This window comes from Dromaius novaehollandiae, chromosome 2 (assembly GCF_036370855.1).
Source record: "Dromaius novaehollandiae isolate bDroNov1 chromosome 2, bDroNov1.hap1, whole genome shotgun sequence".
NCBI classification, from domain to species: Eukaryota; Metazoa; Chordata; class Aves; order Casuariiformes; family Dromaiidae; genus Dromaius; species Dromaius novaehollandiae.
This window is the reverse complement of record NC_088099.1, coordinates 130228478-130247237: the sequence shown is the minus strand read 5'-3', so window position 1 is coordinate 130247237 and position 18760 is coordinate 130228478. Positions and strand designations below refer to the sequence as shown.

The 18760-nt window shown below is 36.8% G+C and overlaps 1 protein-coding gene across 1 annotated transcript in view; it reads left to right on the top strand.

The window, feature by feature from the left end:
• Positions 1–18760, top strand: part of PREX2 (phosphatidylinositol-3,4,5-trisphosphate dependent Rac exchange factor 2) — a 183957-nt gene that overhangs the window by 158196 nt on the left and 7001 nt on the right. The window contains exons 39-40 of the mRNA XM_026115194.2: positions 9870–9972; positions 15870–15937. Of these exons, the coding sequence (XP_025970979.2) occupies positions 9870–9972; positions 15870–15937 (171 nt within the window). The remainder of the gene's footprint in view (positions 1–9869; positions 9973–15869; positions 15938–18760) is intronic.

Sequence of the window (18760 nt, the reverse complement as noted above, 5' to 3'; positions counted from 1 at the left end):
AAGGAATCATTTAAAGCATCCAAATAAAACAAATCCCAAGTTTATTTAAAATTTTGCATTTCCTGGAGGATTGAGAAAAGAGAGGTCCTTTATAATCTTGATGAACCCCAGCAAAATCACTGTCTTATTTTCTTTTCCGAATTTTAATTTCCCCTCCTGAAAGTCTCTCCTGACTGTTCCCATCCTTCAAGCAGTGGGGTTCTGGCTACCAGACACGCAGCTGAATGATGAGGCAGATTTTGCGAAGGGTTGATTACGCTGTCTCCTGCAGCTGGCACAGCTCCTGAAACCCGATGAAACCTGTTGCCATCTTCCAAACAGCAATGCAGAGTAATGCTATAAGCTGTCAGTCATGGCCATCTCCCTTTATGTGACTCAAATTAAACAAGGTATTGATAGAAAGTTGGAGCTCCAATGACCTTATATTTTAGACATTCTGTCCTAAGAACTCCTCTTTCTTTTTGACTATTTTAGAAATTTTTCTGTAGAAATTTAGTTTGGAGCTCAGTGAAACTGCTACCAGAAAATCTACCTGAAGTTTTGCAACTGTGACTTATGCTGGGTACTCAGTAATTAGGCTTTGTGGGATCAATGGGACCACTTACAGGTCAGCATGTGCTGAAGAATTAATCCTTAATCCTCTCTGGCCTTCTGATCTAACCTTTGCTTTTGGTTCTGCTTCTGTCTCATTTAGTCAAGATTCCATTTTTTTTTTAATGAAGTTTTGTTACATCTGTCTTCAGTTAGTGTATTCTCATGATGATACCTTACCTGCTGAGGCATAAAAAACTCTTCCATTTTCATAAAGTAATATAGGATAGTAGATTATTTCATTCTGTGTTGGTTACTGTTTGAAGACAGTCATATAATTGCTAAGTATGTGAGAATTTGTCTTCTTAAGACAATATAAACAACGCATTTACCAGAAATAGGTTGTCTCTATAGTGATGATAGTTTTATTTTGATTTAGATTTTCCTTTCATAGGCAACCTGATATGTTTTGGTTTTGTTCATCTCTAACGTGCCTGTGAAAGCTTATAATCTTTGAGATCTCTTGCATGTTTTAAATTCTGAGGCATTCTTTTGTTTAGAATGCAATCTAAAAATGCAGAGAAGCACATAAAATACACTGATTCAGATCAAATGGGCCTAACATTGCTAATAGGGATTTCAAGGTGTTGTTTTTTGTACTTGGTCCCCCTTTATAATTATGGACCAGTGTAGACTTTTAATGGTAGTGTTGATACACAACTTGATCACCTTGCTCTGCTGAATCATCCTCTCACTCTTCAATTCCTGCAATATTTTCTTATCTGCAGTCCAGGTCTTTGGGACTCTTCCTTACAGAAAATGCTAGATTATTAAAAAAAAAAATTATTAAGAAAAAAAATATCTTTAAATTCCGAGGTGCAAGAGAGTTAATTGAATAACCTGAAATCTTGTGAGACAGGAAATAAACTGTGATTTTCCAGCAGATAGATTTGCTTGACTGTTTGCATGGGACATAGAATAGAACGCTTTCATGTGAAAGATATTCTGTATAGAATGAGACATAATGGTCAACTTCGAGTTTTCATTTGATATAAGATATTGTTCTTTGTGTTTGCCAAGTATGACTAATAATGAGCAAACAAAAGACATGGTATACTTTTTTTGGAGTTTTTTGGAAATGCTGTTCTTTCATCAGAGAAAGAATACTTAATGTTGTAAGTGCTCCTTGCAACATTTCCAGCCAATTAAAGGTGTCAAGATCTTACAGGAAGAATGTTTCTGAAAAGATGTTCTGTGCATTTTTTTTTAAACTGACAGATGATTTATGGTCAAAAGAAGTCTTTTTTTGTTGTTGTCTTTCAAAAAGCTTTCTATCTCCAGAAAGGTAGAACAGTCACATTTTTTATTTTTGGAAATAATTTAGATTGGTTGATGATAATCTTCCAATAAAATACAGAAAAAGTCAGTATGACTTTCTGCCTGTTTCATTCTTCAGGATTAAAAATGACTAATGTTGAATTTAATAGACCTGAGTGAAACTACATTTATGGAGACTACATAAAACTACATTTATTTACATTATTCCAAACTATGAACGAAGACATCAACCAAATTTAGATCTGAAATATGGCTATCTATACTTATCTTCCAAGATTGATTATCCAGCTTGATAAGTAGCTGCCAGTTTCTTCAGCAAATTGGTAGCTTGTGGTTGAGAATACCTGCTAGAATCAATTTTCCTTCTCCTGTGATGTGATGGTGCATGTGTGCCCGACAAAAAAATGTGTGGGAAGGGGGTTGGGATGTATTTGGTCTGTGGTTTGCACAACTGCATAATCACAGTGGTGCCTGTCACGAAGGAACCTTGTGCAGGCTGATATTTGATGGACGAGAGGTAGAAATTTCCTTAGCCTTGAGCTATCCATGCCTCTGTGGTTTAGTAATATTTTCCATGGACAGTCACTTTTTGAAGCATTGTTTATGATTACTGAACCATCATAATGGAATTAAATATATTTCATGTGCAGAATAATGGCTTGCTATACATTGGCAAAATAACTGAACTGAAGTTATGGACTAAACTTCGATGGATCTGTTCGAATCCAAGGTTGATTTTGAGATAGTGATTTTCCACACTGGAAACATCTCAGCTTGATTACAAGGTTCATAAAGGGACTGAGCATAAATCCTGAACTCCAGCAGAGTTGTACTGTAAATTGTAAATTACAATACTCTAAGTATCCATGCTCATTTCATCCCTAATATCTCCAGGCTGGCCCAAATTCCTCCTCCCCATGACAAACATAAAAATTCTGTTCAGCAATTTTTCAGCCTATAGCCACAGAAGATGAAGGGTATGGTTATGTTCTAAGAAAATGTGCTTTTTAGCTCCATGAATGCAAATTTCAATCTTATTTGCATGGGGCTGTATTCTCACAGTGAGAACAGCTTAGGAATTGTGGCAAACAGCCTTCAGTTAGGCCTGTCTACACTTTTTATGCTTATTACTTACAGTCCCGAAGTGTATTTTCCATCCTTTTTAGGTCTATCATGGCCTATTGTTCAGGTTACTCTTCAGAATTGATACGTATCACCCAGCCATTATTAGTAATTATAAAGAGTTACCTAAAAAAATCTTTACCTTAGAGTCATGTACCTTTGTGTTGCGTACACTGATGCAACTAATAGCTGCTCCATAAGCATTAATTAAAATGGTAGCAGGGACAAGTGAATACTTAATTGTCATCGGTTTAAAAAGTGGTCAAATGTAGGTAAGATTAGCTTATGATCTATGGAAAGAAAATGATTTAAAATAACAATGACACTAAACTACATGTTGAGCAGAAGCTTTAGATTTTAATTATATTAACCAAATATGCATCCTTTTCAAAACTTTATCTATTCATACAACCAGAACACAGTTCATATCAACATTTCTGGTGGCAGTAACTGATGTGGTAACTGCTAAACTAATTTGTTTCACCTCATCTTTTCTGTTCAGGGTTTTTTCCCGAGAGATGTTTTAATGCATCTTTGGATGTAAGATAGCTAGAATTCTAACTGCAACCTGGAGATGAATTTAATGATTTAGGTTCTTTTAGCTCTGTTAACATAGATACACAGCTCACTGAGTGGCAGCTTAGCAGGTACTATGTATGAACTCAAATTATTTTTCCTCTCAGGTGACAAATGACATTAAACAAGCCGTCATGAAATAACCCATTTCTCAGCAATCTTCAATCTGTTTTCCGCTTTTACAAGTCAGTTGACTATATATCTCAGTGTATGTCTATCCAGCAGATTTGCTGCCCTTCAGTAAAAATCACATCTGGCCAAAAATAAATGAATTCTTCAGCTGGGGACTGCTTGTGATTAGAAAATATAATTCAACCTCTTTTGTTCAGGACGGTCTGATCCAGAATATACTTGAAAGTCTGTATCTAATCTTCACACAGATATTGTCATGACTGATGGGAGACAGAGTACAGTAGGCAGGGGATGGGAGCAGCTGCAGCCCCTTCTGTTTCTTGGAAACCAAATGGAGAGAAGGAGGAATTCTCAGCCCAGTTGTGGTTGGAAAGCCAAATGTCTGTGCTGTTTGCTGTTGTAATCTGTCAAGGCAGGGAATTTGTGATTCTAACTGACATAAATTCTAAGATGATGAATCTGAGTCTTTTGTTTTTCTGACATAAAAGAAGGGATGGGAGGAAATGAGAAGGAGTGAAAACAGGTTTTGATTTGCTTCTACTGCACAATATATGGATTTAGGACTTTTGCTTCCCATAAGAGAATATTATGTGAGATCATTTCAAGGAGATTTTTTCCCCTAATATTTTTCCTTGCTTGGTTTGCCTGGGCTGATTGCATCCAAATGACCAGATACTTTCAGTGGTCAGAACTGCTTCCAGATTGCTTTGTAACCTTTACTAGCATTTGCTCCTTAGCTTTCAAAAAGGAGGAGGGGGTCAATTATTGCATCTTGCATGTACTTGCTGTCAATCCTTGGTATTAGACTTTGCTCAGACCACCAGGATAGGGTCCTCATAGGAGGAATTCCCTGCTTTGTTATTTTTTCATAAAATTCTAGAAATTGTATTGGTTTAAATTTGGTTTTGGTTAATCTCTGCGTTTGGCAGCCCTGTTACTGAGGTACTTCCAGTAATAACTTTTCCATGTTATCCTCTAATTTTTGTGTGTGGATTTGCTTCTTTTACAGTTTGTTTCCAGGGCAGGTTGATTTGTGATAAAGAATATGTAGTAATTCAAGAACTGTATTTAAAAAGCTAGAAGAAAGCACCGGCATGAAATACAGGCTTATCAGTGGGCCAGTTCAGCATGGTACCATGGAAAGTTTATATGATTAGTTTTATAGATGTAGGCCATCTTACCGACTAGGTATTCAATGAAAATGAAACCATTTCACTGTTGTTTGTCATAGTTAGAAAGTGGTAACCTTATTTCAGAATTATGTGGCAAAAGCTATGGGCAATCATTTCTATTCTAATTCTGTTTTTAGGGCTGCTGTTCATCAGACCTTTTACATGCCTCAAGGGAAATACAAGATCTAGCAGTATTAAATTGTATCTCTAATGGAATGTTGTATTTAAATGCAGTCATACTAGTGATCCTATTTTAATGTTTTTAAGTTACTTCAACAAATAAGAATGTTTTTAAATGGAACAGTGGATGTATCTAACTAGCAATACTGTAGGACTTAACCTTGAATATAAAATGTTGCATTTAAAGAGGTGTGCTAATAGTTAACATTGTCACTGACATCATCTTGAGTGTCTTCTCTACTAATTCCCTAGGATGTGATAAGAATATAACCCTTACAATTATTTTTTGGTTTTCTCTTTTTGTCTTGAGATCAGTTGTTCAGCGTGAGTATGTTTGCATGTTCAGGTTTCAGGTTTGTGCTCTAGTTGTTGCCTATCTCTGTAGAAGCCTGTTAAAATAATCTTCATTATGCTATTTTACTTTGTCCCTGTTTTTCCCTCTTTGGTTATGTCTTTAAATACACACTTAGCAATCTTATTTCTGAATCATGGTTTGTACGGTCAAAAAGTAGATGGCTCATAATGTCTGTGATAACCATCCATTTTGTCAATTTTTGGATAGGGAACAGTTTTGCAGTCTTTTCCAGGCACAAAATTGTTTCCATCAAATTCCTCAACCTGACTTTCATTTAGGAGGTTCTTTTGTTAATTTGGATTAGATTCACTATGCAGAATGTTTTTTCGTTTCTTTCATTCTTTTGAGTTCCATGAAGATAGGATTTTTCAGGAAATTGTTTCAGTAACCGGTTGGTTGGAAGCTGGACTTTAAGCCCAGTAACTTCCATCATGTCTTCAGGGAGACGTTTTACCCTTTTTCTCTGGCTTATATTACATTTGTCAAATTACATCTCAGGTACTTTCATTTTTTCCAGTTGTGAATGGGACAAAGCTTCCTTTGCAGACTCTTCTTCAAGGTTAGATGTTTAGATTTTGGTGCTGGTAAATATTATAAGCACATATCTTTTTATTTTCGCACTACTTCATCTTTCAAAGACAAGATAACAATGTAATCTTTAGAAGTTCTAGTCTAATATTTAACTATTCTGCACTTTAATCAAGCACATAACACAAAAGATCAATAGACTTTTGTTCCAAGTTAATTCTGAGGTCAGTATATACAAGAAACTGGGGAATAAAACTTATTTAATTGCCAAAGAAGATCACTTAACTTATAAATTTTTAACAATAGGCCATTAATAAAGATACAGATTGAATCCAATGTCTCCCACACTTACTACTGTGAAACTTTTTTACAGTCCATAAATTTACTTAGAGGTATTTAAGCCAAGTTTTTTTTCAGTAAGAAAAAAAGTGAAGTGCAGACACATTTTTCCACCTACAGATCTTCTGCTCAGCAAGATGAGTGTCTGATTGAAACATATTGTCTGTTCTGTGTGCATAATATAAGCTATGCAGAATCTTTTGGTCAGTGTTTTGCCAAGAGGTGACTTGAAAGTCTGTTTCAACCATGGGTCTTAAATTTTATTATTTTAACTTGAAAAATGTAGCTTTTGTCAAGTTCTGCTGATGTAGGATCATTTTATATACACTTCATATTTCTGGTTGGAGAGATTTCATTATTGCAGTGCTTTGTCTGGCTCTGAACAGAAAAATCATCAAGCAGCTTACTGATGCAGAATACAGCCATTCACCCATTGGATGACAGCAGCCCTCAGACATGTTGTGCTTCTTAAAAAGTACCTGTTTCTGCTCAGTTTTGTTGCCTTTCATCTGTAAAGCCTTCTATGGCTTTGGTCTTGACTGTATGAGAAACCATCCCTCCATCCTTGTCCTCACCATGACAACTGGAGTCAGTTGGCATGTCCAGAATGACTTTCCTTAATGCCTACTGTTTGGCGTGATGACGGGTTGTTCTAGGGCAAGATCTTCAGCTCTGAAACTTCCCTAGTTGCTGTTACAAAGCCATTATAGCCTTTACTTTAGGGTGTAGTACCAGGGTCAGTTTTTCTTCACAAATGTTTGCCTGAAAAAGATAGGTAAAGTAGGAGAAAACAGTTTTTCTGAAGATATGGCCCATTTATTTATTTTCGCTTTTTAAAGGGGCAAATGCCTCTCTATTTGGACTGTATTGCCAATCTAAGGTCCCTGCAGGAGATCAGAATCCTGGTACCAAAGGTAGGGTCTCCATTAGCAGGTGAGGGTGAGAGGAAACTTGTTCAGAATCCACCTGGAAAGGGATTTATACAATTATAAAATATGCCCCTTTTTGGGTTGTTACTCTTTGCACTTGCTAAGTAAGCCACAGTTAGTGTTGTGCTTAAAAAAAAAAAAGCATTTGGTTGTGATTCAGCAGCAACATTTGTTATATTCATGATCTTGTTTATGGGAAGAGAGGAAGCACACCTTCTTTAAAGCCAAGAATTTTTAGTGTAACTGAAGTCTTAACAGTCCAATTCAAGAATCGTTGTTAGTCTAGATCTAATTATTATAGAAAAAGAAAGTATAATAATGCAGTAAAAACCATTACACATTCCCTTAGTTTCTACCCCTTTTTCTGTCTGTTATGCTCACCCTGCCACTGCTCCTCTGCGTCCTCAGGTCGGTGATTTCATTCTGGTTGGGGGTGTTAACAGCGAGTTGTCACCATCTGGAGTCTGTTGTCAGTAATACCATGTTCATCTACATGTTGGTGCTTTCTTTTTCCTCATTCTAGGATCTGCTTGGGCTCATTTTATGTTTCCTAACATGTTTTTACACCTTTGCTCCCTCTTTATTGGTCTGCAGGTCCACGACACATCTGGATGTACTATATTTGGTGCCTTTTATATATGTTAGATAGTATGCCTTTGTTCTCTTTGTTACCCCTAGAACCAGTTTTTCTCCAGCTGCATATCTTTAGCTGACCATGGGTGAGTTGTTTATAGCCATGGGGTCTCCAGTGACAAGCTTGTGCCCCATCTCTTACCACCCCAAGCCTGTACTCCTCTACTCCACTTCCTACCTAACTCTGTTTCCCAAGGCCTCTGCTCTTGCACCAGGCCTGTATTTCTCCACACTACATTGTGTTGGAGGGGGAAATATCTCATTCTACAGAATAAGTGCTTGTTGCTGCTATCTACCTAAAACCAGGGTTGTATCACACAAAGATAAACAAAAGTAAAGCAAATTAGCCATAGACACCTGCTCAATTAGAGAAATTGCTGTCACAGCCAAACCAAGTAAAACGAAGTTGCAGGCAGGTCAAGAAAAGTGCAAACGAGCAAGCCTGACAAATCTCAGTCCTCAGGCCTTGCAAATTCTGTGCAAAGCTTATTGCCTGTTATTGAGAATGGCAATACTATATTACTGGGCTACATCATTACACATTGACACTTCCATAAAAAAAGATTGTCATGTAATCTCTATCACCAAAAAAGTCAGAGCCTTGGTTTTCTGTCTGGAGTGAAAGATTTCTCATGTTGCAGTAGAGTGCTCTACCTAGTGATACATGACTGGGGGAAAAACAGACTGCCAGAAATCACGCAGTTTTTCTCCTTTGTTCTTCCAGCAGGTCTTTTATATTTGTTTTTATATTTGTTACTTTTTTTAAGACATCAAGAATTTGTTATGCAATAAAAAGGTAGGTGAAGAGAATTACAATTTTCCGACTTCAGGGAGCAGTTGGCAGTCAAGTAACTATGTGCAAATCTATTGCTATTTACATAGCAATAGATATCTTGGGTATCATGCAAGTGATGGGAATGGGAAGAGAATGGTGGTAGTTTCCAGCACAACTAGCTATTTGAAGGAAATTAAAAAAGAGCTACATCACTGAGCCATGCTGTGTGACTAAAGATGGTCCACTCAGTACAATCTGATATAGAAAGGCAAAAATGAAATTAAGAGTAACAAGGAGCAAACAACCAGCCCTATCAACTGTGTGGCTGCATAGAAAAATGTAATAAATGAAGGGATCTTGCTAAATAAGGTAGTAAAAGGTTTCTGCTCATCATGGGTGGTTGTTGTTGTTTGTTTGTTTGTTTGTTTGTTTGTTTGTTTTTGTCATTGTCATGAGCCTTTTGCCAGAAAAATACTGGGTAATGTTAATCTGATGAAATGAACATTAATCAGGAACTAAAGATTATGGAAGCTATATGCTCCCAGTAAGATATTCCCTGGTTTCAATTCCCCATTTATTCTAGTTTTTCACCTTTATGACTGCTGATCAGAGTCAATAAGCAAGTGTTAATTTTAAATTATGATACTGCATTGTATCCTTCAGTATTTTTTAGGAATATTTTCTAGGTAGCCAGCAATAATGAAGAAGTTTATTTTCTAAAGTTGACATTGCTGCCACAATGAATTTAAAATTTGGATCAAGTCTCTGGAACGCGTCTCCTCCTTCAGTTGCCAGTTTAGATTGAAGACCTAGTTTTCTGAATTGTGTTGAAAAAAGAACAGAGGAGTTATGCAGGTTAACATCAAAGCATTTCATAAACATCATTGGGGACAAGTATGTTAATAAGTATTAATAGAAGCTGTAAACTGGTCACTGTTCACTCTTGTTCATCTCTGAAAATGTACCCTGCTTCTTGATGGACAGTTTGCATGCCTAGATTAGTGGTGTTACGTGCCTCCCAGTTCTACTTCAGTATCATTGTTGCACATGTGCCTAGCTTTCCATTTAAGTAACATTTCTGTATTCAGTGTCCAGGCTAATACCTACGTGATTTGGGGGGGGAAGCCAGGTTCACTATGTAATTTTTTTTATTTGTAGCTTTTTAAAAAAGAAAATTAATGTAAAGGTATTTTTACTATATAGCAGTCATTTTAAGAAACCATTGCTAGCAGATGCCTGAGCTCAGCTTTCCATTGCAGCTGCACTCTGAGTGTTACCCTGGAGCAAGCGATCATTCTGGCTCGGAGCCATGGGCTACCTCCTCGCTATATCATGCAAGCTACAGATGTCATGCGCAAACAGGTAAGATGCTCTTTATGGGAAGGATGTTGCTGTTTTCTAATGAGACTTGATATCATCATACAAGAATGAATTGACCAAACATTTTGGAATCCCCATCTTAATTTTGTGTAATGCCAGTGTGAGGGTTGTCTTGGTTGGGTGGGGAGGGGGAGTTAGCACTGGCTGAAAGGTTTTCTCTCTCTGTCTGTCTGTCTTTCATAATGGAATGGGCTGTTTTTTACCAGATGCTTGCTTTCTGTTTATGTGTAAATGGATCCTAACTTTTGCAAGGTTATGATTTTACCTGATGATTTTTATATAACTGCTGTGGTATATTCTTTGTGGTTGCAGTAAATCAGAATAGTCTGTTGAGTAAGAGCATCTGTATTCTAATAAAAATTAGCCATAAAAATAATTTATTAGGATTATTAATTACAGTTAATAAAAAGTGACTCATGTACTGAATGAAGGGGAAATAAATACTGTGGTTCTTAACTTTCCAGGCAAGATTCCTGAGGGCATTATACTTGCTTTGAATAATATTTTCCCCTATTTTGATCTAATAGAATATTAATATTTAGAGGCTGTTGTGAATGGTTGATCACCTCAGCATTACTTCTTAGCACAAAGGTCTGACAAAAAATGCTGGTTATAGTAAGAAAAAGAAAAAAGGGAATATCAACTAAAAATGGGGATGAGGTTGTACCTTGTATTGGCACAACTTCTCCTAGAATATCTTGTTATCAGATAAGCGCTTTGAAAATAAGTTTGGAATCTTGGCCAGAGTTCAGAGGAGGGGCGTGAATTACGCCGAGGTTGTTAGACAAGCCTCACGAAGTGAAGATTAAACAGCTCAACCTCTTTGCTTGATCAAAGAGAGGTTGATTGGTGGGGAGGCTTAAGCACTCTGTGTGCATATGGAACATATATCCCAGCCTGTGGTAACTTTCAACCTTATGGCAAAAGCATAAACAAGAAACAGGATACAGAAGTCAAATACAGAGAAATTCAGCCTTAAAGTAAGTGCTATTTACTAGCAAAAAAAGGTTATTAAATATTGGAACAATTAATCACAGATAAGACAAGACTCACTTTTTCTGGATTCTAATTTGCATCTAATTTTATTATTTCCGTAAGTTTTAGTACATATCCTGTGCAGAAATCACAGTTTAATTATGAAAATGATTAAACAACTGTGCTTTGCTTCTAACTTGCTCTAGATAAAGTGCATAGACAGTAGATCAGACCTTTAGTCTATTAAAGCAATAGTGTAGATATTTTCACATCATAGATTTTGATCAATTATATTTAAGTGTTACTGCCTAATGTGGTTACTTCTGAGTAATGAGTCTCATTCTTTTTCATATCTGACTTTCAGTTCCTTCAGTGCATGAATTAAGTTTCTATAAGGGAATAAATACCCTCAGGGTTCTTGAGTCAGCTCATGTAGGTGTGCTCAGAAATTGCAGTTTTAACTTGACATTAAAAGAAAGCTACTGCAGTATAATAACAAACTTGCATTTATATGCTGATGTTTCTACTCAAGTTCTAGCAACATGCAGATCTGGTATTTCACAAAGAAACTGGGCATAAAGTTATACGTTTGCTTTCACAGATGTATTCTGTGAAACTGTACATTTTTAATGCATGGTTCTGCAGAGTTTTCAGAAAACGGTGCATTTCTGGATCTTTTAGTAGTTTATTAAATTAAAATGGAAGACAAAATTAGAAGCAAAGTTACTTGCTAATGGCCTTGAGCAGCTGAAATTGTACTGAGGCTTGCTCAAAAAGAGATGTATAAAGAAACCTGCAGTGGGTCTACATTCTCTGAAGTAAAACAGCAGGTGATCAATAGCTGTTAAAGATACCAGTATTTCAATACCACCCACAGACACTGCAAAAAAGTCTGCTAGTATATATCAAGCCAGACTTTGTTCGCACATTCTTCCTCTTGTAGGAAATCACAGTGGATTTGATAGAGTCTTTTAGAATCTTTTGTTGTAATTTTAAATCGGTCTTGGAGTTCTGCAGTAGATATATAATCCTCCATTAAATTCTAAATGTTTTGGAGTAATTTCAGCAAACACTGGTATTTTCTAGAAATCTTTTCCTGATTTAATGTTTTAATATCTCTAGGATTTAACCATCAGGACAAGAACACACACAAAGCTTGGAAGCTTGGTTTAAAGAAAAAAAAAGAAAGAAAAAGCTTTTTGGGGTTTGGTGCAGAACATTTAGAGAAGATCAATACATGTATGTTTTTCCTGCCTTAATGTGGAAAGAAAAAGCTTTACACTAGCCCATTTACACCCTGAATTTTTATGGGGAATAAAGAGAGATTAGCCATAGGGAAATGCAAATGAAAGGACATCTATTCCATCTGCTATTCTGGGGAAGCCAGCAACATTATCTCCTAGCAGCTCTTAACTTTCCACACAAGGAAACTGTCTCTACTAGAACTGACTCCACTAGGATGTCTTTTTCAGCTTGTGACACCAGTACTGAATAATTGGAGACATCTGATTGTGTGGATGACCTCAGGAAGTGCTTTTCTCCATTAAATTGAATGAGGTGGTGATCATGCTTAACAGGACTCCGAATAGCCCTGGCCATGTTGTTGGAACGATTGTCTGAATAATTGCCCTATCAATTACAACTGGGTGCCCACAAGCACTTATCTTGCAATAACTGAAGAAAAGAGAGCAATTTATGAGAGCTGGTATGAACTGAGGTCTGTGGGACAATTTTAGATAAGTGGTTTCTCTTCTTCATCAGCTAATCCAGTCTAGATTCAGTTTAAAGTAAAAAATTTGACAAAATATTCCAACCATCTTTAACCTTATTTACTCTTGCATATTTATTCATGTAAACATCTTTACCCACAAATTACTACTTAGAGCATTGTAACAGAACTGTCTTCAGGAGGCACCAAAATATAGATAGAGGCCTAGAAAAGGAGCTACAAGAGGCCACAGGGTTGTGCAGGAGAGAGGTAACTAAAAAGCTGATAAAGAGGAAAGGTTGGGAGAGAATCTGTGTTGTCTTTCAAGTGAATAATAATTTTGCCATGCTTTTTCATGAATAGAATAAGAGCATTGCATTTGGAATGATTCTTATAAGAATGATGTTGATTTTGTGCTCTCTGAGTTGGGCATAAATAGAATTGATTTTCTTTATGTTGAATGGTTTTGCCATCCTCAAATTAGTGTGTAACTTGAAAATAAACCTATCATTTATTTCTCAGGGCACTGAAAATACTAGTTCATATATCAGATTCCAGACTGATGATGGTACCTCCCTAGAGCTAATGGCATCTTTCATGAGTGCCCTGACAGTACTGGTACAGAGAAAAAAGTTCTAGAGTCACTTAACAAAAATATCTATTATGCCAACATGAGACAAACAGTGCCAATATTCTCATTAGTATAGATTTAAGAGTAATATCAGAGAAGTATAAATTAAGTGTATTGAAATAGAAATGATACTATGGTGCTAAATGGAGACTGAGATATCATATAGCAAGTTGTTCGTAATTCTTGGGGGCTTTTCTCCAGAAGAAATAAGCATCTGGTGGTTGTAATTTGTACGTTTAATTTGTTCTTCTGCTAAACAATAAATTACATGGCTGTATAAAGCTAGACTCCTTTTTAAATCAGCGCATTTGATTTATTGTGGGAGCAAGATGTTAAAATAAATTTGTCTAGTGAGTGATGTAAGTAAAAATAGGCTGTTTTTTGTTCTCAGAAGTAGTCACAGCATTGAAGTTCATATCTACATATGATTAATTTTGATAATTTTCCCATGTACACTTTATATATACTGGCTCTCAGTTATGCTAATCATATGTCAGTCTGAGCCACTGGTAGTCTATTATTGTATTTTTTTATTTTCATAAAATTTTAGAAAATGGCACTGAGGAAAGGATGCTGAAGGTGATGAGGTCTAGACTCAACATGTCCAGCCTTTTGACCAAGACTGGATCAGCTATACATTATTCATGACAGACACTTGTTTTATCTGTTCTTAATCCTCCAGTAATGGAGATTCCTATGCAGTGCTCCTGAAGCCGTCTCTTCCAGAGTTTTATTATCCTTTTCATTAAAATGTTTTACTTGGTGCCTAATTTGAATTGTTGGTGGTAGTGTTTTGTTTTCTGGTTTGTTTTTTGTGGGTTTTTTTTCCAATTTAAGCCTGTGTTCTGTATTAAACATTGTGGACTTAAAAACTAGATTTTGCTCTATTTTTACCAGTAGAGTTTTATGTATTTGATGATTATCATTTCCCTGATAACTCATCACTGATCTAGATTGAATAACATCAGTTCATCTGACCTTTCTTTGTTATGTATTCTTATGATCTGATCATTCTCCCCACTCTCCTCTGAACTCCTTCCAAGTCTTTATTAAAGACGAGGACTAACTGTGAAGACTTACAGAAGGATCTTACAAGACTTCCTGATTGAACAGTAAAAAGAAGATGAAAATCAGTCCAGATAGATGTTAAGTGATGCACGTGGGGGGAAAAGTAACCCTAAATTCACATTCAAAATGATTCACTGAGCTGACTGTTACATCTCCTGAACAAGACTGCGGGATATTAGGTCTTATTGCCAGCAGGTTGAGGGAAGTGATCCTTCCTCTCCACTCAGCACTGGTTAGGCCACATCTGGAGCGCTGGGTCCAGTGCTGGGCTCTCCAGTACGAGAGACATGGACATACTGGAGTGAGTCTCGTGAAGGGCCACTAAGATGGTCCTTCCAGCCTCAACCATTTTGTGATTCTGAGAAACAATGATCAAAGGTTGGGAACAGTTTATGTTCAGGGACAAGGGGCAGTTTATGTTCAGGGACATCTAGGACTGTTCAGCTTGATGAGTGAAGGAGGACATGACAGAAGTCTAACAAAAACCTATATGTGGCATGGATATGGTGGATAGGGGCTGACTCTTGTCTTTTCCTGTACAGAACTACAGGCATCAGATGTACATCAGAGGTAAATGGCAAAACAAGCAAAAAATTCGTAGTTCTTCACACAACAAGCTAAGATTGTACCTAAGCTGTGGATCTCCTTCCAAAAGGATGTTATGCATAGTAAATTATTCATAGGTCCAAGATGAGACAGGACAAGATAATGGAAGAGAATCACTAAAGGTGATTAAATAGGTACTCAGTGCTGAAGTAAAGAGGTCTTGAGTCACTAACGGTTGAATTTTGGGAGAGTTCTTGGGGAAATGTCATATGATTGTCTTGTTCTGTAATCACGTGTCTTTGGCCACTGTTGGAGACAGACTAAAGAGCTAGATGTAAAGCTAGTAAAGTCACTTTGATATTCTTTCTTCAGTTTTGTAGGTATTCTAGTTATTTTCTCCATCAATATCACTATTTTTTTCCTAAAAGTAATTTAATGAAATAATACTTTTTGTAGCACATCTCTTACATTAACTATGAATATTTGTCTGTGTGTCACCAAACAGCCTTTTTCATCTTTTGTTTGATACCCATTAGAGTGAACTAGTACTCTGTCAATTACCTGGGTACCAGATCTGAGCCAAATGCAAGTTCTAGTCTTACTCTGCTAATACTCTGAATCAATGGTTGTACCATATTTTTACACCATGTTCTGCTGCCACTGCAACTCTGTTTCAGATGTAGAGTGCGTTTCACACAAATCTAATATCTCACTCAGCCGATGTACATATTTATATAATGACAAGGACTGTGTTTCTTTTCAGCATATCACTTTAAGTTGAAGATCAATATACTGCTTTAACTTGTCTATCACCTTAAAAGAGGAGAGTTGTTCAGGGACATGAAGCATATGTATTGATTAATTGTATGCCATAATTACATTGATCTAGAAGGTCAGGAAGAAAACTTGTGTTGGGAAAAGTGAAGCAAAGTTGTTATTTGTCTTTTACAGGGAGCAAGAGTACAAAATACAGCCAAGAATTTAGGAGTGAGGGATCGAACGCCACAGTCCGTCCCAAGGTAACTGTTTGTATTCTAAACCATGATTTGTCTAGTTAGTGCCAAATGGTATCCTAGAGGCTCACAAGCTAGCAACTAACATTGATGGCATTGTATTTTGGTAATGGTAAGATCTGGCTTTTCATATACATAGGATCAATTAGGTTCTTAGCCATACAATTTTAATTAAAGTAATTAGTTGCAGAAGTTACAGCTGTGCAGCACTTTAAAACTTACCCCAGTGTTTTCATAATTAACATGAATCAGATTTCACTAATCAAAAATTGGTAAGTCCTTCATCACTTGTGATCTTCAGTGTTTTGAAGGAAATATTCATACCTTAAGTCCAAAACCCTATTTTAATGAAATACTGCATTGCAATATCTTAGTGAAATCACGCTCTAGTTGTTTTTAGAGACGATATAGTCTTTGTCTTGTCCTGAAGCAACCATTAGATTAAAAAGCTGCAGAAATGTAGAATACTTATATTTTTAATGCTGTGATGGATTACAGGCACCTGAAATGTTATTTTCATTTTTAAGTATTATGCTTGTTAAAACACAACTCCAGTGTTCTTAGTTTCGTCTTAAGGTCGTTGTATTAATTCAGCTATCAGTTAAACTTCTTCTACCAATTTAAAGCATAATGTTTCTTGATGACTAATAATAACACACTGAAGGTACTAACAGATATGTGGGCATACTTAACAGACCCATTGTGGTGTTTAATTTTCAGCAAGGAAACAGTGTATTAGTAACATCTGATTGAAGGCTCCATGTGTATGAACATATATATAGTCCATAGCCTCACAAGAAAGACTGCTTTCTGGATTCTGACCACTAATTCTGTAGGAATCTTTTCTTATGCCATTTGCTCCCTTTTTCTCAAGTGTGCTGGTTTCTTCCCATAGGGAATCATTGGTCATAGACTGTTCATAGCAAATCACTGTGCTTTGTGCCTTGCTTGTGCTGGATCTAATTCTAGAAAAGGAGTACACCTTAAGTGTACAAGGTATGAGTAAATTTGCATAGCAGCATTTGTTGGGACATATGTGCATACCGTGCCCCCATAAAGGGCAAGGTGGATGGACTCCTTCAATTCCCTCTACCAGTTATGGCAATGAGACAGAATCTGGCAAGTGACTGACTCAGGAGTCTTCTGGAAATACTTATTTGCATTTTAACTTTCTAAGTTAAAATTTAACCTTCTAAGAAATATTATCAGCCTCACATTTCCTTTTTTTTTTTCTGACAGTACTTTTAACAAACACACATCTTCCTCTATTGAAAGATTTATGTTTCATACCTATTACTGAGTCTAATGTCTAATCTACCCATCAGAATTCAAGCCCTACATATGTGTTTACAGACTTATTTCACATAGGTAGATATAGTTGAATTTTTTTAATCCTCAAAGAGGATAGATGATCCATGTCGGGAAAACTATAGTAGTGGTCTTGGGCTACTGTGTTGAGCTAAGCCTAGAAAAAAACAAGTAATACGATGGTTTACTCTGACAAGAGCAATACCCTACTCTCATGCAAACTGAAGACAGACCGACCAAGACATCAGCTGCACTGGCACCCAAAAACTTTGGCAGTGATCATTAGTATCAATAAGTAAAAAGAACACTGCTAATGTTCTGCTGGGCTAACGACCCTGGCAGGAATACCAATACTTGCTGCCTGTTTATGCCATTAAACAAAGCTCAGAAATAGTTTCAAGGAGCAAGGCCAATCCTGAAAAAGAGCATTTGCAAAAGTGCTTCTCCCAAAGACAGAACTCTGGGTCATCAAAAATCTATGGTGCAGATGAAATACAATTCAACAAAAGTACTGATTCCGAAGTTGGGAAAAGGATTGGGAAGGTTTCTGTATCGTACACATCTAGGGGATTCTGTATCTTACACTTGTTTTCAGTGTGGAGGATACCATTGGTACTTGAGGAGACATTGATATGATGACCATAAGATGTCATTGTTGAAAGCCATTATAATAAGCCATGTAAGTCAGAATACTCATCATCATGAGTGATACTCTGAGTATATGGATAACCGATACTGTGGGTTATCAATTCTTTGATGCTCTTTGATACTGTTAAAGACAGCTCCATTTAAGTGTGCTTTGCAGCCGTTCTCTGTTCTCTGCAGTTGCCACTGTTCACTGTCTTTTCTCAGCTGATTTGTACCATCTCAAACACCTGTTACGAACATACTGAGCCAGAAGAGGCCATTTCTGTCCTATACTGTCTTCAGTACATAGCTCCTTAGGGATTTATGCAGCCTCCCTGTAAGTTTGTTTTAGAATGCCCCTACCTCACTTGCTCTCTAGACCTTAAAATGGTAACCTTTAAGGTTACCATTTAGGTAACCAGGTTAACCTGAAAATTTCCCAGACCTTGATACTTCAGGCTGAACTTTCCCGTATATTGTTCCATTGAAGTAATATTTTGCTAAAACGTCACCAATAATTAACCCCACTGTGATTACTGACTTAAATGAGATTCTGACAGTCAGGCTATCTGTCTTCTGCCTGCTGTGAGTATTACTGATTTATTACACCGACAGAATTAAATAATTCAGAGTAAGCCCTGGTTTATCTCTCTCTACATACTCAGCTGTATAAAGGTCAGGCCACCTCATTCTCTCAGTGGCAGACAAATACGAGATCTATGTCTGTTGGCTTGTGTGTGTGTCCTAACAAATACACTGGCTTCTGCAATGATGCTTACTTGACCTTAAATGGTCAAATGACCAGATGACAGTGTGGAGGTGATCCTCAGGACACATAATGGTGAAGATTTGAAAGCAGGATTGTGACTGCTGTTTCGCTGGCAGAACTGATGC